The sequence below is a fragment of the Lepisosteus platostomus genome, chromosome 14 (assembly GCF_059453375.1).
Source record: "Lepisosteus platostomus isolate fLepPlt1 chromosome 14, fLepPlt1.hap1, whole genome shotgun sequence".
In the NCBI taxonomy this organism is placed as follows: Eukaryota; Metazoa; Chordata; class Actinopteri; order Semionotiformes; family Lepisosteidae; genus Lepisosteus; species Lepisosteus platostomus.
In genome coordinates, this window is record NC_142624.1 from 26772526 (window position 1) to 26797310 (window position 24785).

Sequence of the window (24785 nt, forward strand, 5' to 3'; positions counted from 1 at the left end):
CTTGCATTGCCGGATTGCAGTTTCTATAGCAACGGCCTATCTAGTGGGAGATGCTACCTTTGTCTTTGTCTGCAGGTCGAGTCAACCAAAAATAGGTCATCATTGAGTGCTTATAGCCTATTCGATCTTCATTACAACAGACCAGGACTTGAAAACAAAATAAGAAATGAGACGAGCTCATGTGAGCAGCATTCCAGTATCAGATTAGATTAATCTTCATTATTAGACTGTCAGAAATTCTCTGATATTAGTAAATGTGTTTATGGAATATCAAATGTCATCCTTCATGTTGTTGGGAGTTATTGCAAAAGATCATCAAATCATCTCAATGACAAAGATGTCTTCCACTGTATCTAGATATGAAAACCTTGCTGCTATTTGTACAAGAAATATAATTTGTTTAATGTTCATCATAGCACTACATACATCCACTAAACTGTCATTACGGCACAAAAAGGGGAGACTTAAATTTCATGAGACTGCACTTTCGCCAGAGACTGAGGTCACATCACATACAGCAGGACATACAGCAAGTGAACTGACTCAACGGTTCAAGAAGCAACTACAAAGCAAGAAGCTACAACTTGCTTCTGTTTTAATATTCAGCACGTATAATAAACAAATATTTTGAATTGTTATTTTAGAAAGTGATGGGATTCTGATAATATTCTAATAATCCGATTACCCATGCTTACTTTGTGCAGCCATTGATGGTGCACTTCAAAAAGTATTAACTGATTCATTGAACTCGCACGGACTGCTTGGAATCATGATGCACCTACAGTCTGCAACATGTTATTTTTGAACACTTCACAGTAACTATCCAGGGTCTTCCCTGGTTCCAACTCAGCAGCAGGTCAACAAAGCACATACCTCTCCTCCTTATCCAGCGTTTTTTTGTCAACTGGGCTGTTTTTCTTAGGAGGAACAGGTGGTGAAATCTTCCTGCAGATCTCCTGAATGCTGCGCTTATTCTGGCGACTCCAGATTGCAGCTTTTGTCAAGATGCGCTCAATTGCAGTGATGCCATCACCATGGGTGTACTTTGTGGAGTCAAGCTTTACAAAAGCCTCTGGGTCATCCAGCCAGGGGGGGTGGAAAGAGTTTTGTTTCGCTGACAGTTTGTGGTGCAGTTTTATCAGCAGGGACAGCATGCTTTCGCGGATCTCCAAAATCTCAGTGACAAGCTGCGGAGTGGAGCCTGGGGGGATCCATTTTGTTGATGATGATTTGGGGCGCACAGCTTGGCTTGCCTCTCCACTGCTGCGGTTAATGATCTCCTGAAACTTCCGCCTGCGCTCAGCCACCAGGCTGAAAACCTGAGCTGTCCTCAGAGTCTATGGGGAAAAACAGAAACAATGGAAAGGGAGCTCTTTCTCAGACGGGTCTTAATTTTACAGCCTACCATGTTTCGTTCAATGTTTTCTCAAAAATGAATTACCTTATACTACCTTTATATCACCTTTGTACTTATGTATATTATAATTTAATGACTAATGTAAAGATCTGCTCCCTATGTTGTACAAAACAGCATGAAATAATGTAGTGATTACTTGATATGTGAGAAGAAAAAATGTTTTTGGCCCTATAATAGCTTCAGGGTTTCACAGGGTTTTTTTTTTAAGCCAGACGACGCTGACAAATCACGGGATGAGTGAGAATCATGAGGATGGCACTTCAGTGTGGCAGTCTAAAAACAAGGGCACATAACCAGAGGGACTCCGAAAACGTACTCTCGGTGACATTCAGAAATGATGTGCAGACAAAGTATGTCCCACTTCCACTACATACATACAAACCACCACATAGATTGTGTTTATGTATTAAGGGAGCCAGCACTGTAAAATGGTATGACTAATTACCAAGCACAGCAGCCTTCGTTCAAATTCTAATGTGAAGATTAAAAATAATACAAAGAAAATTGTATCATAATGGTTTAATAATTACACCTCTGAAATATCTCCACTGGGTAGCTCAGCATCAAAATATTCCTCCAATCACCAAATTCAATGCAGTATTAATCATTGTGACATGCTGTTAAAGGTCAGAAATATACCTAACACTTAATTAGTTTTAGCATTCAATAAGCAGAAAGCTTACAAGACCACACTATACTGAAAAAGGCAATCCTGTAATACAATGTTGAAGCAGCAAAAAATGCAATAACACACACAATTCACTTTGTTTAGGGCACACATGGTAAGATGCTGAAGGGAATATTTCAAGAAAATCTGTCATCCCATTACAGAACTGTACTTTCATGCTTATTTCCAGCCCCTATTAATTATGCTGAAAGTCTGACACATGCACAGCTACCTCTCGCTGAGGGCCAGCCATTTGCCTGGAGGTCTGTGAGTCAAAAGAAAACATTTAAGCGCTTGAAGGAAAATATAATAACCTTTTCTGTCAGAGTCAAAGTCATACATTAAAAAAAAAACAAAGAGTACAATATCTGTTTATATAGTTTTATCTGAAGCATCTTACAAAAAAGAATCAAGTATCCAAGTAAAAAATAAAATAATGCTGCTATTAGAAAATACTGTTAGTTTGGATCTTAATTTAGTTCTTAAAAAATAACATTTTCAGTTTAATTTCTCTTTGACAAAATTTAAAGTAAAGAGCATCACAACTCATGTTGGTACTGAACTAAGTTTAGGTTTAATCATGTAACCTTCCATTTTTATTAACTATGTGATGTTTACCTTTTGTATTCATTGACAAGACATTTTGTTATTGAAAACTTATCTATTAACCTCTTTTGTAACAGTCTCCAAATCTTTCCCTAAGGAATTCAATATCCATAGCATTTTGTTCATGAACACTTACAATTCTAGGACATCTGCATAAAGCCTGGGTCGACCACTGTTACATGTGAATACCTTCCTTACCAAGCCGTTATGACAAATATTGGCAGTCCATATTTTGTAAAGGACATAGACGTTCTAATGGCAATCTGAATTTATTTGGTGTTAAGCGAAAAATGCAAGTTCAATTAATCTGTCATCTTACATTGATCCTTATATGGCACAACATGTACATACTACACTGTAAGCAATGAGTCATATCATGTTGGGTTGTTTTCTAAATATAACCATGACATTCATGCCTTTGAATATGCAGCTATTGCATTGTGTTTTTTATAGCTATAGAGGGCTCCCTGTGAAATGAAATGAGGACAGTCAGCAGTGCAATCAACGAAATTTCATCTGCCACAGACTAGAAGGCAACAGCTAAGCAGGTGTGACAAGAAATTGATTGAGCGGCTGCCACCAGTTTCCAGCAGAGACAAGCAAGCACTACTGAAAAGGGTCAATAGAATGAAAAATCCTGGCAATTATTCCATCCATCCATTTTCTAACTGCTTCTTCTTCCAATTCAGGGTTGCATTTCCCTGCAAGCAATGAGTGCAAGGCAGGGGCACATCCTGGACAGGACGCCAGTCCATCGCAGGGCACACACAGACACACACACCCACACCAGGGCCAATTTCCCTAGAAGCCAATTAATAAATTGGACTGTGGGAGGAAATCAGAGCACATGGAGGAAACGCACATGAACATGGGGAGAACATACAAACACCACACAGACAGAAGCCCAGGCCAGGTGTTGAACCCCAGTGCTGCAATGCAACCATGCCTGCCCACTGAGCCACCCCCTAGCAATTAATTTTCTATCAATCAGGATTTGAAAAGTAAATAACATTTATCCAAAAGAGTCGATAACCCCTTTTCTAACAAAGGAAATGTATGTTGATTTGCAAGACCAAACGAAAAGGGTACCGAACTCAGAAGAAGGTTCTTATACTGACCTGGGCAAAGAGAGAAGAGTCAGAGCTTGTGGTAGCGGGGGGCTCCCTCTTGACTTCGGGGGCAGTCTCTGGCACCCTTACTCTCACGTAGTTGATGACATGATTCAAGTTGGATACCAAGTTAGTGCCAGGGAACCAGCTGTCATGACAGTGCTCCTCAATGCAGGGCTCCTACATGAAACCAGAATGAACGCCAGTGATGAGAACATTTTCCAAGATGCTGTGCTTGACCCTTTTTGGGGAAGGAGTTTTGAACGACTTCTCTCCTCTTCCCCAGGAGTTGAATTTGAATGTACCAGTTCTGCCATTATATATTCTACAATTTTGAAAGCATGTTTGTAAAACACGTCTCCTCTATACTCGCGTGTACAAGCATAGGGCTTCGCATTCAGGTATTAATAACCGGAATTAGAAGAGGCTACTTATGAAAAAGACATGGGTGTTTATGTTGACATATGATTTTTTATCTTTGATCTTAAGAAGGAATCAAAAAGGAGAACTTAAATCAAGGAACATTATGTTAAAACTTTACAATACATTAGTCAGGCTTCATAGGTCACAATGTTACAAAAAATATATCACTGCTCTGGAGTCAGACCAGAGAACAGCAACCAGATGCATTCGAGGGTTTAATGCACTGTCCTACACTGACAGGCTGAAAAAAACACAACTTTTTTTTTTAGTCTTGAACAGAGAAGATTATGAAGTGACCTGATAAAAGCATCCAAAAGCCTCCAAGGCACTGAAAGTCGACACAGTGGACTTTTCCATAATGAACAGTGAGTCACAAACCAGGGGACACAAATGGAACTTACAAAAGTGCATCTAACACCAAGAACAGAACCCAAAGGGTAGTGGGAGTACGGAACAAGCTACCCATCCAGGTAACTGCCTGAAGCAGATACCTTAGCCTCTTTCAAAAAAAACATCTGAATGAGGCACTTAGATCAATTAACTACTAACAGGCTAGATGGGCCAAATGGTCTCCTCTCACTTGTAACTTTTGTTATTTTCCTGATTACAAATTCTCACTGATTTACATCTCATAAGAGCTTTGAAAAGCTATCATACCTGAAATTTAGGATTAACAGGTAAGCACTTATTGTTCTAAATTGAACAGTTAAGCTCAGGGCAATGCCACAGTTCCACATTACAGTCAAGAGCATTGGCTCATCAGTGATGCCCAAGACTGAAATTTAATCATGCACTCTTACGGCATTTACTTAGACATGAAGTGAAATGAGGAAACACTATGGAATGTTCAGAGAAACATCATTCCAGTTTTTAACTTAGAAAAATTAAAACCTATTCTAAGAAAGTCTTAAGTCTAACACAGAATAATACTCACAATAACAAACATTGAATATATGTTTTCACCAATTCAGATTTACAGGCGTTAACTGGAAGACAAGTTAAGTTATACTCTAGTAAAGAAGAACGCTTTATTCCTTTAAGTAAATAAAAGTACTTCCTTAGATTAAAATGGAGAACTTTCTGCCAGTGCAATCTTTCAATGAACCCTGCAACATCACAAAGTCAAAGCTGCAGGCTTATATAAGAATTGAAAAGACTGCACCTATTAACAAAGGCTGCAGGAAGGAAGTAAAATTGATTGGCTGTGCAGTTCAATTTGATTGGACTAGCTTGGAGAGCCTGTCTGAGCAGGACATTGTCAGGCTCCATTGGTAAAATAGCTTGGGGACTGCACCTGCCTCTGTGTGCTCAATTACAAAATCGCCACTCAAAGCCACCTGCAACGAGCGCCCGAGGAGACAAAGGCTGATAAAAGAGATCTTTAATGCTCAGGTACTGGGGCATTCACAGAATGAAGCAATTTCATTCTTCCCAGACAGAAGAATGCAAAGAAAGGAAAAAAAATCTGCTATTTTTACAAGCTAATTTAAAATGTAATATTACACATTTCAACAGTCTAAATAAAAGAAAAATCTAAACCTAATGGACTGGGTTTATAAGGAGCTCTCCAGTGAATTGTAATGTCTGGACCAGGTGAAATACTGTGCATGGTTTGATGCAAGCATTAGTGTCTTTAATGGACACACCAAAATGAACGTAAAAGCTTTTATACAAAGAAGGTCTCATGTCCCTTATTGTTGTTCTTTAAAGCACAAATTAAAACAAAGGATGCTAAAACATGTTACATGTCAACATCTTGAGATATTTTATACAAAGCTTGTTATTTAGATGGACGTCGCTGTCCATTGAAAGCCCATCTCTGAAAGAGCGGGTCGGCATTGTGCATCCCAACACCCCCTACCTCTTCCTCGTGCTCCTCCTGCAGCGTGTTATCAAGGCCCAGCTCAATCAAATACAACACCATGCAAAGCACATGTTCTGACATGTTTGGATGGTCTGCTGAGATCTGAAAACCACAAATTAAAAAAGGCAATTAAAGTATTTTCTTTTAATTACCAAAAACCCAGCAGCTGCAATTTCTGCTTGACCTTATTGTTTCATTAACTTAAAAAAAAACATTTGTTAAATTTACCATTACTAATAAGCTATTTTATCTTGTATTATGTATGTACATTTCCATAACTAGCAATTCTGAAAATGTTTCCCCATCTGACATAACATACCAAAAAAGAAGTTTGTTTTACTACAAAACAAAAAATGTTTTTGATTTTTTTATTTCAACCATGTCTAATGAAACTCACCTTTTTAATTTCATAACAAAGCAATTAAATAATACAGAGATTAATGGACAATGACCAATTAATTGCATTCTACTTTTTAAAGAAAGGGCTTGCTTTCATATCCAAAGCCTGGACACGTTACCTTGTACAGCAGAGTGAAGAGCACAATGTGTAAAGTTTTGCAGTGCAACAGCCGAATAAGGCCTTTGTAACAAGGATGTAGGGGTGTTCTCTCTTTGTAAGGAGGCCATGGATTTCCTGAAAAGATTCCAGACTGTTTCAAGCTGACAGGGGAAAAAGGGGGAAAACGTCAATATATTTTTTAAGCTTACATGGTAGCTTTGTGTGGTTTTTAAAGAGTAAAAATGCTGGTGTGCTTTTGGTTATAATTCTAGCATTTCTACTGCATCTGTATCTATTCCACAGTAACATGTCTTCAAACGCAATAAGCTGCAAGATTCCTATCACTTTTGAAACATCAAAAATAGACGTTATGCTTTCTAAAATGTGTCTTTCTTTAATAATAATCACACAAAAAAACAATGCATGAAAAATAGTTGCGTAAGTGTATGAGTTTGCAAAATACTGGTACATTTCTTTGACAGTACTTTGACAGTTGAACAAACCAACAGATTTTTTGGTTAATTATCCAGAAGCATGTTTTTTTGTCCAATGTTAAAAACCATCCAAGGCTCAAGGGACTAGTCCACTCTATTTGCTATCAAATTGTTCCTGAATAATGGAATTACATAATATTTAGTCAGGCTGACAGGTAATTCATCAAATTCAACAGTATGTTAATGCCGTTTAAGTGAGCAGTCACAACCTAGGCTTAAAAAAAAGTAAGCTTCAGTTCTTGACAAGAAATGTTTCAAACTGCCAATTTCACAGTTTAGGATTTTCCTTGCTAAATTCTGACATCAGCTTCAGATACAGGAAGGGAAAACCAGTTCTTTAGGGAATTCTAAGAGCAAGACACTTAATATTACTTCAGAACTATAAAATGAAGTCAAATATTCTACAAAATGAAGGAACTTCTCACACATAGGGTTTCAATGCCTTTAGCCAAGACACAGATTATAATGTTATTCATGAAATTCAGATAATATTATGTTTTCACCTCAATTTAGATATTTGTCATGATGTCTTTAAAATGTATTCAGTCATGGAGAGGTTTCCAAGAGTCTGTTAGGTTAGGGTTGAAATATGAATTGTGGTTTATACTACACTAATTGAAGCTAACCATATCACAATCGTCTCACCTCTATGTGCAAACACTTCCAAGGGCAAATTAAGATTCTACTCTGAGCAAAACTCACATTATTTTGGGCATGTTACCATATGGGGCAAAACCCCACATTTTTCACCCACTGCTTTGCAAAAATTGAAATGTACAAAACACTTTGCCATGAACTGACCTATCTTTTAAAAAATCTGCATAAAGTTTAGAACACAAATATATGAGAACAGTTACAAATAAGTGATGCTCATTTGCTTACTAGTATTTAATTGATGAAAGGATCACTTTGTTAAAGCAGCCAGACTATCATCTTCTACAATACAGTTGGGGAGCTTGTTCCAGACTCCCACAACACTTTGTGGGGGAAAAATGCTTTGTGTTCTCAGGTACAATAGATTCAATTTAATTAGAAAATAGTTTTAATTTTAGAATCTGCAATGCCAAATCTATCGCTTGTAAACTAAAGACTGACCTTTGATAAAAATAAATGAATAAGGTGATAGATATTCAAGTGATAACATTCTGTAAGTATTTTATATACATAATAAAAATATTTTAGTAATTACAAGCATATTGTTGATATGCAAAGCAGTAGCATATTTTAGTATTTTTTTTGCATCATCACAGAATGCTCTTGCAGCTGACCACTTACAATGCTGAATATCTGTCCATTGCAGACTGCACATCTCTGCGGTAAACTGTTCTGAGAATAACCATGATGGGGTCAAATTCTTTTTCCCAGACTTCAGCTAGAAAATAAATCCAAATCATTAAGCAAAGATGGCAAAAAACAGTCACATTCAATTGTGTTTTGTACCTTTTTCTTCAGCAGAATTGAAATACTGAAATATGGCAGTAGTGTGCCCTCTAGTGGCACAAGTAAGAAGGAGAAAATCAAGGACAGCTAATACAATCTACAAATCAAAATATGCAATATAATTTTGCACAATTTAAGGAATGAAAAACTAAAGCAAATCTTTCACTATAGAAGGAAACTATTTTTATAAACTCTTTTTTAGTTTATAGTTATTTTTATAGTTTGTTTCTAGAAAATATGATGACATAAGAATGAGGAAATATTGGGTTATAGACAATTTATTAGTACAAAATACCGCAACAAAACATTCACCATTTATAATTACCGTATTGTTAACGCATATTTTGATTTCTGCTAGTGGATGAAGTGGTCTGACCTAAAGTAGTGGAGCCGCTGTACTTAAATTGACAACTGTCAATCAATTAGATCATTATTGCTTATTTAGATAAACCATGAAAAGGTGCACCAGATTTTTTAATTTAACCGCAGCCCAGTTACCGTTTGTGATTTAACTTTTTACAAAACAAGTTATAGTTTTATGATGGTATTTTGTGTACTGCAAAGCAAATTTTGAAAGGAAGTAAGCCTAGAAATATCTCATTTACATTACAGAGAGGAATAATTCCTGCTGACATCCCCAGAGAACTTTCTTAGTTATACACTATGAACATTACACTATAATAATACTTATACCATTAACAGGTCATGCACAAGGCTTTCTCAAATTTACACCCACCATCTCGTTTTCTTTTCCATATATAAAGAGCTGTCCATTCACCGCAACCATTTTATTGCTAAAAGGCTATGGCAAGCCAAAGCCTAACATGGCGACATGTACTAATATAAATACACAGCAAATACAGATACAATGCAAGGAGAGACCACACCCCGGTAGGTATCCACACATGCATTGCCACACAGGACAATTCAGAACACCAATTAACCAGCGCAGCACATCTCTGAAGCGTGTGAGGTATCAGAGAGATCCCACTTGGACAAGAACACCACACGGAAGGTTCTCTAGGCCAGAATCTAACCCAGAAGCCAAGAGGCATCAATTCTAACTTTTAGTCCAAAATCAGTGGATATAGCAGTTTAGAAAATGGCTGGATGGATGGAAATCACTAAGCACAGCTGCACTGATGAGTTAATTGGGTATTTCCAGTTGGAGATAATGAAATGGACTACGAATGGCAGCACCAGAAGACTGGTTCAATGTGAAAGAGTTCATTGCCTTCTCCAAAGGGGCTGTAAGGTGGAGCACGAAGACAAAGAACAAATGATTCATTGCAGGCAGAGCAAAATTTAGGCAAACCTTTAACCCCATCTACAGGCTACTAGAGGAAATGACACACATGAAACAGTGACAAATTGTTAGTTTACATTTTTCACACAGGCACATGCTGAAAAAAATGTAAATGCCGATAATTACTTTCCATATGCATTCCTAAGTATAAATACACTCCAAGTAAATGATTTCTTGTAAAATCCAAAATGTAATTCTTTTAACCAATTAAAATAATTTAAGATTTTATCTTAAATAACCAGTTTTATTAACTTGCATGTCTTTTTGCAAGGCAAACAGCTTGCAACAGATTCCAAATTCAGATATTTGATACAATCAGCTTAGCTATTTGACTGAATTCATTAGCAATTTCATCAACCAATTAAAGACCTATTTTGCTCAAATCCTGCATTGCAATGGATTGTAAGGACTTTTTTGGACATTCCCTACCCAAGACATCTCCTAATCAACATTACAAACTTGTGTTTTATATTGCAGATGTCTTCTCAATTTCTTTAACTGGTCCCAAACTGAATCGGAGATCTACCTTTATCCTTCTCCCCAAGTACGATCAGGATAGGATTCAGGACTTGCGTTGAGTTACAGTAAGAGCTAAAATCTAGATAAGGGATATGGCAAGGGTAAATGAAATTGAATTTCTGGGTTTGGGGAAAGTTAGGTTTGGGAGTGTTAAGAACTGGTCTAGGTATTAGACTTAATGATATGGTTACAGCCCGTGGTGTGAGCTAGTTTTATGGCTTTGGCTGGGTTTAAAAGTAAAGACAGGTTTACACATAGAATTAGGATTAGAGAAAAGGTTCAATTTAAGACTAGGGTTAGCGAAGTCTTAACCTGAGGGCCAGAGTTTGTTTTAATCATATTTTTAAAACAAGATGAAGACTCTGGAATGACACTTGGGTATGGCCAAGTATATACACTACAACAAAGAGGTCTCAGAGTCCAGCACGATTACCACCTAGCATTAAGAAATTTAATTTACCCTTACATTTACTGCTAAAGGTTGTTAACAGTTGTTAATCTTTTCATGTTTTTACAGAAATGCAATTTCTGGATTGATACCAATTCTTCCCATTTGGTTATTGAAAAGTACATTTTAAACTAATACCAAATGCAGTCCCTGCAAGTAACACTGGAAATCTAAAGATCCTGGTTTTATTATAATTTAAAGAAGCTGATTTTAAGATAACAGAAGTCCTGCTGGTAAAGAGAAGTGCAGTCTGTGTGGATGTAGGTGTACGTGCTTACCTTTAGGTGTGTACATTCCCTGCTGCATTGAACCTCCAGGCTCAAAAACGGGAGCTTTAAAATCAGCAACGGAAGAAAGCATTGCTTCAAAGCTGTAACTGCCTGGAACAATCCCACTTTTGGGATTTGGATTTTCTGGGATGTCGATATAGTGTTAAGAATAACAGTGCATCATCAATAAACTAGGGCAGGAGGCTTGCCCTGAATATTGAATAACAAATAATGTAACCCCATCAACGAAAACTCTAAAGTACAGTAAATGCAAGATGAAAAGCTAGGGACTGAAGTGATTTTAGTGTTCTTGTATGAAAAATATCTTTGAAAAGAGACAGATCTATGCAGAACAAAAAAACAACTTGGAAGCAAATACTTTAAAGGTAGATATAAAATATAAGTATAATTATCTTTTGGGATTGATTGTTTTGAACAGAAAAGAAAAATCCCATTAAAGAAAGGATTAATAGGATATCTACGGAGCCCATAACTGGACATGGTGTAACCGGGAACAATATATGGTACGCGCACGATAGTATCCGGTGCTCACCTGAAAATGTCTGGTACGCACGCAAACGTTTCACCTGATCAATCACCAGATTGCTTCCAAAAAGAAATTACACCATGTCCCCTTAAGGGCACCGTAGATTTCTATATGAAAAACAAGATAAATCAAATCACTATTTGCAGTCAAGTCAAGCTATTTGCAGAGTTTGGAAAAATCATATCCACTGAGACGTTGTCAAAGATACATCTATGTAAGCTTGAGGGAGAGAAGTGATCAACAAGTGTCAGTCTGGCTTTACATGCTGATAACCACTCACTGGTTCCAACAGAGCACATTCTGGAAGAAAAGTTCTGATTCCTCCTCTGCTAGTGTGAAAGCTGGACAAGCAAACCTCACTGATGAACAAAACAGGGGGGTGTTTTGTAAAGGAACACGAAAACAAATATAGAATTGAAAGGATATGAGGTCCAGTAAGGAACTGTGGGTCCGATCATTCATGCACAGCTGGGATACCATTTCTGCTCTGAGAATCTCATCATCGGCCATGCCTGTGACAGAATAAAAAAAACATACTCAGCATTAACTCACATGCTTTTCAAAGTAAAAGTCCAATTATCAATTACCTATTGCCATTCCGGTTGATATAGTGGTTAGAAAATGGGATATATGGATATACTTTCAAAGGTAAGAAATACTATTCAGCAATTTCTCTCTGGAAGGCCAGTGTGGGGGACATTTATTTGCAAGTCAGAACCAATGATTCCTAATCAAAATACTAAACCCCTCCATAAAAGTTATTGTGTTTGTATGCTTTCAAACGCACATTGATCCGTACTCCTCAATGGCTAGAAATGAGATCAGCATTATCAAGGGCCTAAACCACAAGCTTTCCCAAAAAATATTTGGCTTTAGAAAGCACTGCGGAAAATAATGAAAAAGTCTACCTAAAAAGCAAATAGTTGTTTAAAAAACAAACTTTATCCTGTTTTTGTTTCATTTCCAGTCCTCAATAAAGGTTTCCCAACAGCTTCATACCCGTTGAGACCATTTTGTACGGAAGTACATATTGCATATTGCAGATCAAGAAAAAACTCGGTGTCCCCGCAGCAGGAGTTTTTCGCAAGACTTCTACTGGATGAAGGCCGATCGTGCTTGAGTTTACTGTAGGGCCCCTGAATTGTTTTTGGAGAAACTGGCTTTTCTTCCTCGACCCGGTCTATTGTCAACAACATCAATTTCACAAACTCCCTTCAGATTCTTACATACAGCACTGGGTGAACTTTGATGAACCTGACAGCCTGACTGGGACAAAAGGGACCAAGCAGTTGTGTTGCAGCACACCAAGTGCAAGTCAGAAAAACAGCATGGAGACCATTCTGAAGTGCCCAATTGTCTCATAACTTTGTTTTTACAGCGCTGGGATCCACAGAGCAGGTTCACTATAGCCAAATTTCATCATTAATGAAGAGAATTGTGGCAAGTTAATAAATCAATGTTTGCTTTTTTCCCCATTATTGCCAATAATCAATATTTGTTTTCATAAAGGTGTTTCAAAACAGCAGGTTATCTTAATTTGCATCAATTCATATTTACATTAATTTGCACCACAACATAACCACAGTTTTCAAAGTGAGACGCTGGTTTTGAAATCTGTATACCTCTTATAAGGGTCTGAAGAATACCACAAAAATGCGTCTGCAACACACTGAATCATATAAAGAGAGATTTAAAGAAACATTAATGTAATGACTGCAGGACAGAAAAAGGAAATTATGTGTGTGAAAACTGAAGTGTCTTGTACTCACCTAAATGAATGCGAAGGCTAGACAATATAACAAGAAATGTTAAGGCTCCCTCCAGCATCGGTCTCTCTTGTTCAGAATCCAGCACTGAATTTTGGTGCTGTGAGGCCATTGTCAGCATGTCCACAACTTTAAATCTGCAAAAGACATCTCTGCTATGAGCAAAACACTTTTACTAAATATTGCAATACATTATACTACCACCCTCCTGCCCATCAAATCATCTTAAACGGAGACAATCATAGGTTACAAAAATAATGATTCACGAAATCCGACAAAGCTTTTGTGAAACTTATTTAAAATAGTCAGATAAAAGTATGCAATAAGAATGCAGCAGTAACTAGATTTTTAAAACACAAAGTTCCCAACTAATGATTTTTGAGGAAAAAAACCTATGATATTTGTCACACCACTATTCAGTTTAAAATTTGAAATCCACTATTTGAACGTCATACAAAACACAAAATTCTCCCATATGATAGTGCTTAACAGATTCATAAGGAAAACCCAATAAAGACTGGAGTTTTGTTAAGCACTGTTCCACTAAAAGATGCCAACAGTCCAATGCTACAAACAGAATTGACGATATATATATGTACCTTTCAAAAACAGATGAGATAAAGTAATCAGGGTCTAACCTTGATGCACAGACCTGTGTGAGAAAGACAGAAAAGAAGTCAAACCTCAGTGTCTATCTGTCTCTTTAACTGAGCTTTACCTAAATTAATAACCTTACATTACCTGAAGGAGATAGATGTCAGGATCTATCATGGAGTTACAAAAATGCGACTGTACATAAGTCATGGCCTGACCTTTAATTTGCAAGCCATTCCTGACCCACATGTTACTGTGGATTTCTGACAGGCTAGCCTGGAAGATACAAAGAGATAACCATCATTCCAACACTCCAGAAAGCATTTTCAGGTTTAAGAAATACAAACAGCTGATCATTTCAAAGTGAGAATGCTAATGATAACCGATAAAATATGGAAGTAAATTCTCAGGTCCTTTTCCAGAAAGGATGGGAAGCACACTGAGGAAGAGGGTCAAGCCAGTTGACCAACTGGGAAAACATTGATTATTTTACCACTTGTCTGAGACTGTACACTTTTTATATACGATATAGTACCTGAATCTGAAGCGGATGAACCATTATTTTCATAAGCATTTCCTGATCTGGTAAAAGCGAGTCCAAGTCCAACCCTTGGCATTTCACAGCCTTGAAAAAAATGAAGGTGGTGCATTAAGATTTGAAAAGAAAGCTTGTGCATTTATTTCAAAGATGAAAGGGTTATATTAGTCTGTTTATTATTTTGATTCATTAAGTTCATTAACAGATCTCCTACCCAGACATCATACACATAATTCACAGAGTGTTATATACAGAACCTGGCCTCCCTATACTCACATTGTCAACAATTAAGAAAAATCCCATCCTGAAAGTAAACTCATGTTTTATTTGAGCATTACTATTTTAAAACCAGTGACTTAAACTTAATGGTTTTGTATTTCAGCAATTTCCTCTACGGTTCAGGAATTTACATTGATCTTTATCATCATCATTAGTATTCAAAAAGTACATCTGACATTAGTTTTACAGCTTTTTATTACTAACGTACAGTATGTGGAAAACTCACCTTGCTCAGAAACATGGCATAATAGCGATGTAAGGGCAGGTGAAATGTTACTTGATTGGGAGCAGGCTGAAAAGACAATTTATAAGCTTAGAAAAGAAAGCATAACCATACTTTACCACCTTCACTGGTTTACAAATGAAAACTCAGGTGTCAATAAATATTAAAATTGAATATGGCAAATGTACAGCACTGAAAACATTACCTCGTCAACAAAGCTGATCGCATCAAACCACATCTGCAGAGTCTCCAAACAGTACCGAACAACTGTTTTTGTATATTCCTGCGTTTCCTAAAGGATAAAATAAAAAACATAAGATTTGAAATATTGGATGAACCATTATATTCATGGTAGATGTCTATATACAAAAACAAGTAACCTCAAGTCAGACTTACAGCTACAAAACAAACTGATATTATATTACGTCACATATTCCATAACATGAAACACCCAACCATAAAAAGCGTTTGCAAAATAAACTGAGAAAATTAAATTGTTTCCCGAGCCTGCAGATGTTACCACAGGCGCAAAAGCATGACTTCATTACTGTAAGTGCTTCTCCAATCTTGGAAAGCCATCACAAATACTGATTGGCTGATTGTGAAGCTTCGTGACTTTTCATGTGCAAAAAAGTCAACAATGTCAATTAGTATTAAAAAGTGTCCTTGAGATTCTGTAATTTTCTAGAAATACTTCTGGCAAAATAGTGTATTAACTCAAAGATAAAAATCAGAATGCATAGTCACTTGTACACTATTTAAAAGGCACAATATTTGAGCATGAAGAAAATAATATTTTTTTACTCAGAACGGAGTATTACAAAAACCTGTTGTGCTTTGGAGTGTTAATATAGAGGTGTGCATCTACTCAACAACAGTGTCCTTACCTTAACTTTACAGTGTGTCAAAAGGCCCCACATGGGCTGGGCACAAGCTTCTAATTCTGCTGCAAATGCTGCATAGTAAGTTTGAGATTCAAACTCCACATGTTCATTCAATTCTCGCTTGTTCAAATTCATACCTACAATGAGCAAAGAAGAGTGAACAGCAGCACAAGTGTCACACATAGCGACAGAATTTAGACCACAAAGCACTATGCTCAAAAGATGTGTACACAAGGACAAAAATGCAAGCCTTTTTCATTATTTACTAGCACTTATTTATTTTGATGACCTGAGACATCTAATATTTCCTTTAAATTATGAAAAAACAGGTATTTAAAGCTGACAGTAAATCTAAACTTTTGTCAATTTAGCTGACACAAACATTCTGGTTTCATGGCCTGAAAGCACCAAGGACATAATCCTAAATTTGGCTAGCAACAAATAGAAATGAGCTTAAAAAAAAACCTGGACATTTTTGTTTTTGAAAGGAAGCAAGCTTGTAAAAACACATTAATTCAAATCCATGTATTGTTTTGCATGGTGTCATTTCCTTACGAGATATTAATGCATTTTAAGAACATTTTGGTATGCAGCACTGTTCATGAGCCAGTTTTATAGATCAGCCATGTTAATGGAAGTTGGGCATGCAGTAAAATGATGAAGATACTCAGTAATGGCTGGACACAAAGTTTTAATTGTTTTTCCTGAATTTTTTCTTGGTTCACAGCCTAACATGGGATTTTAGCCTAAATAATGTTTAAATGTTAGTCCACACTAACTGGCAGTCTAGTATGGGTGAATGCAATGGCTGAAAGGCAAAAAAATAGGTCATAAACAAGGAGCCCTTGACAAAACATTCTCATGGCAAATTTTCCCTTGGGCCCAGTACCAACATCTCACAGAACTGAGTTATGACTTATAAAAAATGTCCTAAATTTAACTTCTCACAAAACACAAGCTTTACAATGCAAGAATAACACACAGTGCACAGAAATGTGCTTCCAGGCATACAAAAAAAGCTAAATTAACCTAAATAAAATGGCACAACAGTTATTGTACATTGTACAGTGGTCAAATTGTCAATCAGTGCGTTCATTTATAATAGGTTAAAGAAGAACTAACCTTGAAAAAAGGAAACAAAACTCATCCACAGCATTAGTAGAGAGTGGTCTTCCAAAAATCTCTTTGCTACACTTTGGTGTGAGAGAATATTAATAAAATCACTAACTAAAGGCCAGTAGGTGTTGTTCTTTAGCAGAGCTTCTCCACAGTTTACCACCACGTGACGGCTATTTTCTTCATCTGGAAACACACAAAACACTCATGTTGAGAATACCTTTAAAAAAAAATAACTTACAAACATCTCATCTCCAAATCAATGCATTCTAAGACAATGCGCAGTGTTATGAAAAGGCCTGGGTCATTGACAGGTATTGCAATGACCTTTAATCGCAGCTGACTGCAAGGTACCTATACTCTATAACTATCTGCATTAGATGAAGATAGCACTGTCAGGCTGAAAAATGAAAGTCTTTCCATTTTCAATTCAGAACACCTCTAAATGGAACTGCAAGCTTCACATTCACCGTCTCACCTTTGGAGCAACAGGTAGCACCCAGGTCCAAACATTCAGACTGACCAGACCATATCATTTGATTTCACTGTTCCAAAGGCCATTTTTATTTCTTCTTGCACACTTGATTTAACTTATTCTGAGATGTTAACATTGATCACTTACTGTAGTAACAATTCTTCAACTGAAAAGAGATCCTGACATTCAGTCTGGTTACCAAATGCTTCCTTGGCCTTCATCTATCCTGTAACGTTTTTGTAACTTTTGACTGGTCTTTTCTGGGGGTAGTTTTGTTCCCCCAGTGGTGTTTTAGTACTGGAATTGCATTCTTTGAAACTATGTATTGTGCATAATTTCTTTAAAAAAATATTCTCTGCAATTTCCATCACAGTTTAGCAATTTTTCTAAATGTGAAATTTTCACATATTGTTATGTTTAGCACCATTTGAAATCCACTTGGTATTTCTGAAGTTTAATAAATGCTCGATTTTAGTAGCTTTTATAATATTATTAAATTGTTAAAAACGCATCTCAAACACGCATAAAAACATGTTTCACTTGGGTTTTACAAATGAAGTTACCGAAAAAAAAACTTTCACATATATCCTTACAGGCAACTAATCCTGAGGACACTACAAAACTCAATATTACTAAACTCCAAATGAAAAAAAAATTGTCATATATAATTACGGGCACAATCTTTTAAAATATTCATCATAAAAAACTTTTCACAATGCTGTAGGTGTTCTGTCCTATTCATAAAATTATCTGAATAATCTTTCTCTCTGCCCGAAATTTGCAAGATACTAAAACAAAATATTATATAACATTCAAAGTCTCCTTTCATGAAGGCAGAGTACCAAACTGAGAGCTCTGTAACTCTTTTAAATCCAGTAAGTTTTTTTTTTGCTGTTATATATTAAATGTAAATGCAGTATGCATCTTTGGTATACCCAAACAATTAAAACAAAACATAAAACAAAAGAATCATCTTGCATAATGACACTGACAATTTTTACTTTTGTCATAAATTTAAAAATGATAAACGCAAAAAGAATGTCTGGAAAGGACAATAATATCGAACAAAAACAGCCTATGGGCAACTTACCTTGAAGTTCACTTTTTATAAGGCAACTTTCCATCATGTATAGGAGGACTGTGACCATTATGTCCAGAAGTTGGCATTCCTCTGTTACATGACGAGCTAATTCTTCATTGCTGAACAACTGCACACTAATATGTACAATTCTGTTGGACATGGTATCCGATTCATGGCTTTTCATTAAAGTTTTCATAATGAATGCATAATGCTGAACAAAGGTTTTAGTAAATGAAATCTATATAAAGAAAAAACACAGAAAAGGCTCGATTAAACATCAGCACTTTCAATTAAAACATCTATGAGTTTAAAAAATAAGCCCAAGCTGCAGTAATAACCGATCCCTATTTAAAAATAAGTTCAAACGTAAATCACTACCAGAACTTCATTGGCAACGATCCATTGGGCTTCAAACACTAAAATTTGAACATCTCTGGTTAAGATGATCAAGCAAAAACACGATCATTGAAATTGAAATTCTTATGTTCCTCCATATTTGCCTGATTAAATATCAATCCAGTACAGCTTGGCATCTGTGCTACAAATCAAAAGTTAAAATTCAGATCACTTTCACCGTTCACAAATGTACGAAACACATTCAAATCAAATGTTTGCAGATGGGTCTTAAACTATGCAAGCACATTAATTCTATGCAAAAGAGTTAAACTTGCTTTTAAGTGCTTACAGAAGAACAATTTACACACACTTAACCATACCTTATAGTCTTGATCAGGCAACATGTTCAACAGGAACGTTACCATCTTCTGTGGGAACTCATATTTTATTGTCCAAAACAACAACTCCTCTAAAAAGCATTTGTGTTTGAGAACATCCATAATGGACGGATCTAAAATACAACAAAACAAAGTGAATAGTCGAGTGTAATTATGGAGCAGAGGGTAAACAAGATGTGCAGCCTCAACAAAAAGATGAGCCTCAGACTCTTAAATATACCTTTGGTACTGCTACTCAGCTTCACTCTCTTTCTTTTGCCAACACCTTGGCCCCCATCCTGATCCTCCTTTAAAAAAAGAAGCAGAGAGGTTTGTTGAAACCAATGGAAAACAACACTTTCAAAGAGACTTGGGAAAAATGAACTTCTAAAAGCTGTTCCAAATGGACAGAACTCAGGTCTGGCATAACATCTGTGCTGACAAGTTCCAGACTGTACCTCTTTAACAGGTTCTTCAGGGCTGGCAGCTGCTGTGGCACCTAGAAAAAGAAAAGGGAGGATTAAAGATGTTTCAATACAACAAGAAGCACAGGTCTTGAGATATTAAAACAATACAAAAATAGTTCTCTGCTTTTTAAAATTGACAATTGTGTTCTCAAACGGTAAATTATACTCTAAATCCAAATTCTAAGTTTTATCCTCTGATACTACTCTGTCATAATATTGTACTATCAGGACAAGACTGAATATCTGTATTGATTTACAGTCTTTAGAAAGTGGGTTTTAAAATGATATACTGCAAAATGCCAAAACATAATAATGCTTGGTTAAAAAAAGCACATTCTGCGTTTTTACAGCACAGGTAATACTAACCGAGGTTCTCCATAATAAGCAAATGTCCAAAACACACGTGATCATATCAACCGGCTTGGATTTGCACCCATAACAAATATCTGGGTTACATTCAGGTCTGTGAAGTAACAACATGACGACTGAGGTGTCTGACCCACCTAAAATACTGAGGGCTACGGCTCCGGCTGTGGGATCGAATCCCCCAGATCCTGTCTTTTCTTCCGAGGATACCAATCCGGAACTTTTTAGAGCTGAGAGATACTTGTCATAGTTTTTCTTCGCATATACATTTTCTTCTTGTCCTTGGAGAAATGGAGGGGAAAATATATATTAAAATGACACTAAAGTGCCTTTGTAATTAGGAAACTGAACTGGCCACCTGCAACACTTTCTGAAAGCATATAAAAAAGCCAAAATATTATCAAAGAAGTTCCAAACATCCCTTAGAAACAGTGGAAACCACTGTTTTGTGGCATCTAGTTGCATATTTGGCAAATTGATAACAGAGTTAAAGACATGCACACACTCGAGAGAAGATTTACTTTGTGAAAGGACAGACTCACACACGGAGTCAGGAAAGTACCTGCAGTCCAGATCAATGCACTGCATCCAACACTGACAGATGGTAAAAATCATAGCTACACTCTTCCTTTATCTACTACTTTGACTCTTAAACGTGAAGTTTCCACATGTTATTTTCTAAAAATGTTCATCAAAACATTTGCAATGTTTTTATGAGTTGCTTAGTACATGAGCGTCCCCCCCCCATCAACTTCCCGGTTTTGTACTGTAGTTGTTTACTGGCAACAGGAGGTAACAGGCAGGATATTCTTTATTTTTAGTGTACATTTAAGTGAGAAAAGTGGAACTGTACCCATGCTTAAGTCTTTGAAGGTCTGCTGGTTTGTTAAGATTTTTGTAAGAACAGTTCGCATGGCACCACCCATTTTAGTTAAGTCTTCCAAAAAGGAGATCTGAGGCTCCAGCTGCTGCAGCACCTTGTGCAGATCCCTCTCCGAGGACGGATCTAGAATCACAGAACAATTCACATTCTAGCGGCCACATAAAGAGAAGAAACTTGTACCAGGGATGGTACTAAACATGATACTACAGTTTATCTTCTCTATTACCCATTCCAGTAGGTAGCGGCCTACACAAAGGCAGTACAGTGCCATAAACTGCAGTTTCTACAAGACACTCACAGTCACAAAGTGCTTGTTCTCTTCAACCTCTTTCGAACATTTGTTTTTACACTTCTTCCAGGCAAAAAAGGGAAGAAGACAAATGAGTCTTTTGCATCATTTGTACCCATGTGTACAATCAGCTCACAAGCCAATTCAATGTAAACCAATTTCAATTCACAATCAATTACAGGAAAACGAATTGATGGACACTGCAGGAGAATTTATTTGTCCATGTCACGCCTACTATGCCTGTCATACTACTAAGTCCAGTGGGTGTCAATTTGTGTTCACACACAGCCATCACTGAGCTACTTCTGCTCATTCAAATCATTACGTGACATCAGCACAGTCCCATAGTCTCACTACTCTTCTGCAGTGCAGCTGTCATTTTCAGATAAGAGCAAAGTAATTATTTTTATTCTAGAAATTACAGGTAAGAATTACTTCGATTCAGGAATTAGTATAGTATTCCGCTCCCTGTGACCTTAATCATATTTTAGGATATCAGTGAATGAAGATTTAACTGACTTACAGGAATGCTTCGAAGGCTAACACATTAAGCATTGGTGAGCTGGTGGTCCTGAATACATTTCCTGCTATATATTTTTTTTATTGGAAAAGTACAGGTACACACATCATTTCATGCAACCACTTCATGAAGGTTGAATTTTGATGGGTTGAAATGAACATTTTTTTTTATTTGTGTAACTGTGCAAGATAAAATACTTTTTGTGCACTGGATTTTGTTTTCTGAAGAACACATTCTGTTAAAAAAACTTTTACATTTTCTGAAAAGCAGAAGAAAACCTGATTATTTCTTTTGCTCGGTATTAAAATTCAATAAAAAAAATAAAAAAGTCAACAATTTCTATAGCTTCAAGGACAGGTGTTAAAGGGCTCCTCACCTGGGTCGCTGTAGCCATCCCTTAAGTACTGGATGATACAGATGATGAAGCGAGGGAGAACCATCTCCGACATTAAAAGCAAATCTCTGGGGACTGAAGGAACATTTGTCCCCGTTTTTGATCGGTGTCGGCTGCAAAATCTAAACAAAGTAGACAATGTTAATTTAATAATTTCAAATCAACAGATGACACCTTTTAGTACTAAAATATACCATTTATCGCCCATGAAAACAAATATATATTACACAAAAGGCTTCCTTTGCGCTCATTTACAATTTTCTTTTCAATCAAGATAATTCCAGGACACACCTGAATGGAATAAAACATTCAAATTGCATTCCTCCTCTTCACAATTGAATAACCCCACTCATGTTGCTAAATTCATAATGTACACCAAGTGGAATGAGCAGGAGGAAAATGAAATTTGCATAGCACCTTGCTTCCCAGTGTTACTAGTTTTCTTGACAAGAGACAGCAGCAATTCATATACACTATTATTAAAGCATGCAGTTTAATACTGGTACAGACATACATGTAAAGCAAATGACAGGGGTGTCTGCTCTCTAATTTACACAATTTCTACTGTAATGTGAATCTTCATTTTCTAGAAATTGAAACAATGTTGATTTGCCTTCTTTTTGTTTCCTAAAACTGAGGACTAGTACTGAAATTTATACCTAGACTGAAGAGTCAATACCGGGTATCATATTTTCAATCGCATTACACTTCTCATTACAATTCTTGTTTTGTAACACACATGCTCCAACAACTCACTGGTTTTAGATTCCTGTTAATTAAATATTACTGGTAGGGGTGTAAGCTACAGGTTCCACCAGATGGACACTGTGACAATCAACACAATCTCTATTTCACAGCTCAGATATTTTGCCCAAAGAGAGTAACTCTGATGGGCAAGGTCTAAAAGGCAGAGTATGCTGTGTCAGAGATTTCCAGCCTGTTTCAACCACTTTTAGATCCTAAATAATGAGATTCGCCTACCTCACAGTACATGGAATACTGAAATACTACATTACCATCTGAAGTTAGCTATTCAATGAAATCAAAATGGAGGCCTGACACAAGGCAGTCAGAATTGGGGTGACAAATTATATTTTGAAAAGACTGCATTTAGATCCTCTACCACATCCTGCTCCAGTTCCACTCCTGCTCCACTCACTCTCAACACAGCAGTCCTGCAGGTGCCAGGCAAATTACAGGAGTCGCTGTTTCGCTTTAAGCCCAGGGCACCCATTCTAACTAGGAACCATGACAATGAATGTCCAGATGTTTAAATAACCAAAATGAAATTGATTCTGATACATCTGCTGAAATGACCACATAATATACACCTTGCTCAATTCACTGCAACACTGAAAGCTGTCAACAAAGTTTAACTGCCAAACAAAATTGAACTTACCAACCATCAACACAATAATACCAGAATGTTTGCAGAAACTATCATATGTTCTGCACTGCCAAGAGTAAATTGGTAAAGCATGAATTCGCTTCACTTTAAAATGTGAAATTCCCTAAAGCTATTGTCCCACCCTGGTTTTGGAGAAATGCTGGCTGCTGGTTTTCATTCCTGCTGAGCTCAAAATCCACCCATCTATCTTCTAAACGTTTTATCCAATTTTGGATCGCTGGGGAGATGGAGTCGATCTCGGCACAAGGCAGGGTAGGCCCTGAACAGGGCACCAGTCTATCGCGGGTAATGCACATACACCCGCACTCACAACAACGCCAATTTCAGAATTGCCCAACAAGTGAATTAACCTACAGTACCAGTACGTCTTTTGGACTTTGAGAGGAAACTGAAGCGCCCAGGGAAAAACCCATACAAAGACAGTGAGAACATACAAACGCCACACAGATAGCACCCCAGGAACTAAACCAGAGGCTGGGCACATTTTAAGCAACACAACTCACAACTACGTTTAAGGTTGATAATTCCACATCCCCTTTGCTCTATAAGAGCTAACAACAGATATTCCCCCAAACAGAAAACTGTAATAATTAGCCTGTAATTAAGAACTTGTCCAGAGCAAATAGTAGAGGTCACAGAATTCCGCTAGCATAAGATATATTAACTCCTGCTCTAAAGTGTTAGGTGGATATGCCTTTATCTAACATGTTTCCTAATCAGATATGAAAAAGTAAAAAAGAACAAACAGGTTATTTAGTAGTGTTTGTTTCGTAGTAGTCATTAAATCACTTCTTGAAAGAAGAACTGGTACTGGTGTCAACATCATGGCAGAAAAGCTTATTGTAAACTCCAAAGTCTTTGTGAACATAAGTACTCACCTATTCTCGAATTTAAATGAATTTCCCCTTAGTTTCCATTTGTGCCCAAATACCTTGGGAATTTTACAAAAATACTGAACAGTTTTAGCTGCACTCTGTAAACAGGTCTACCTGCGTTATCTCCTATGGAGTACTGAGGAGCAGGCTTTTCAGTTCCTTTTAGAATAACTGAAGTCAGTTTTGCATGTATTTAAATATTTTCCCCAAAACAAATCTCATTGTGTACAATTTTAATTAAAAGCAAGGGAACACAACTACCATGAAAAATGGTTGCATTTTTATTCTGCAATGGTAACTATAATG

At 36.8% G+C, this 24785-nt stretch overlaps 1 protein-coding gene across 4 annotated transcripts in view; it reads right to left on the minus strand.

The window, feature by feature from the left end:
- Window positions 1-24785, minus strand: part of ubr3 (ubiquitin protein ligase E3 component n-recognin 3) — a 79359-nt gene that overhangs the window by 53060 nt on the left and 1514 nt on the right. For 2 of the 4 annotated variants that reach the window (XM_088605358.1, XM_088605357.1), the window contains exons 2-24: window positions 22179-22318; window positions 20964-21116; window positions 20248-20391; window positions 19736-19776; window positions 19519-19585; window positions 19281-19411; window positions 18574-18802; window positions 17015-17194; window positions 15896-16029; window positions 15214-15300; window positions 15012-15077; window positions 14504-14593; window positions 14116-14244; window positions 13974-14026; window positions 13378-13511; window positions 12044-12120; window positions 11071-11221; window positions 8355-8451; window positions 6605-6746; window positions 6084-6188; window positions 3809-3979; window positions 2317-2349; window positions 874-1337 (exon numbers count right to left, since the gene is read on the minus strand). In XM_088605358.1, the coding sequence (XP_088461484.1) occupies window positions 874-1337; window positions 2317-2349; window positions 3809-3979; window positions 6084-6188; window positions 6605-6746; window positions 8355-8451; window positions 11071-11221; window positions 12044-12120; window positions 13378-13511; window positions 13974-14026; window positions 14116-14244; window positions 14504-14593; window positions 15012-15077; window positions 15214-15300; window positions 15896-16029; window positions 17015-17194; window positions 18574-18802; window positions 19281-19411; window positions 19519-19585; window positions 19736-19776; window positions 20248-20391; window positions 20964-21116; window positions 22179-22318 (3018 nt within the window). The remainder of the gene's footprint in view (window positions 1-873; window positions 1338-2316; window positions 2350-3808; window positions 3980-6083; window positions 6189-6604; window positions 6747-8354; window positions 8452-11070; window positions 11222-12043; window positions 12121-13377; window positions 13512-13973; window positions 14027-14115; window positions 14245-14503; window positions 14594-15011; window positions 15078-15213; window positions 15301-15895; window positions 16030-17014; window positions 17195-18573; window positions 18803-19280; window positions 19412-19518; window positions 19586-19735; window positions 19777-20247; window positions 20392-20963; window positions 21117-22178; window positions 22319-24785) is intronic. The other 2 variants (XM_088605360.1, XM_088605359.1) reach the window with 1 other exon arrangement.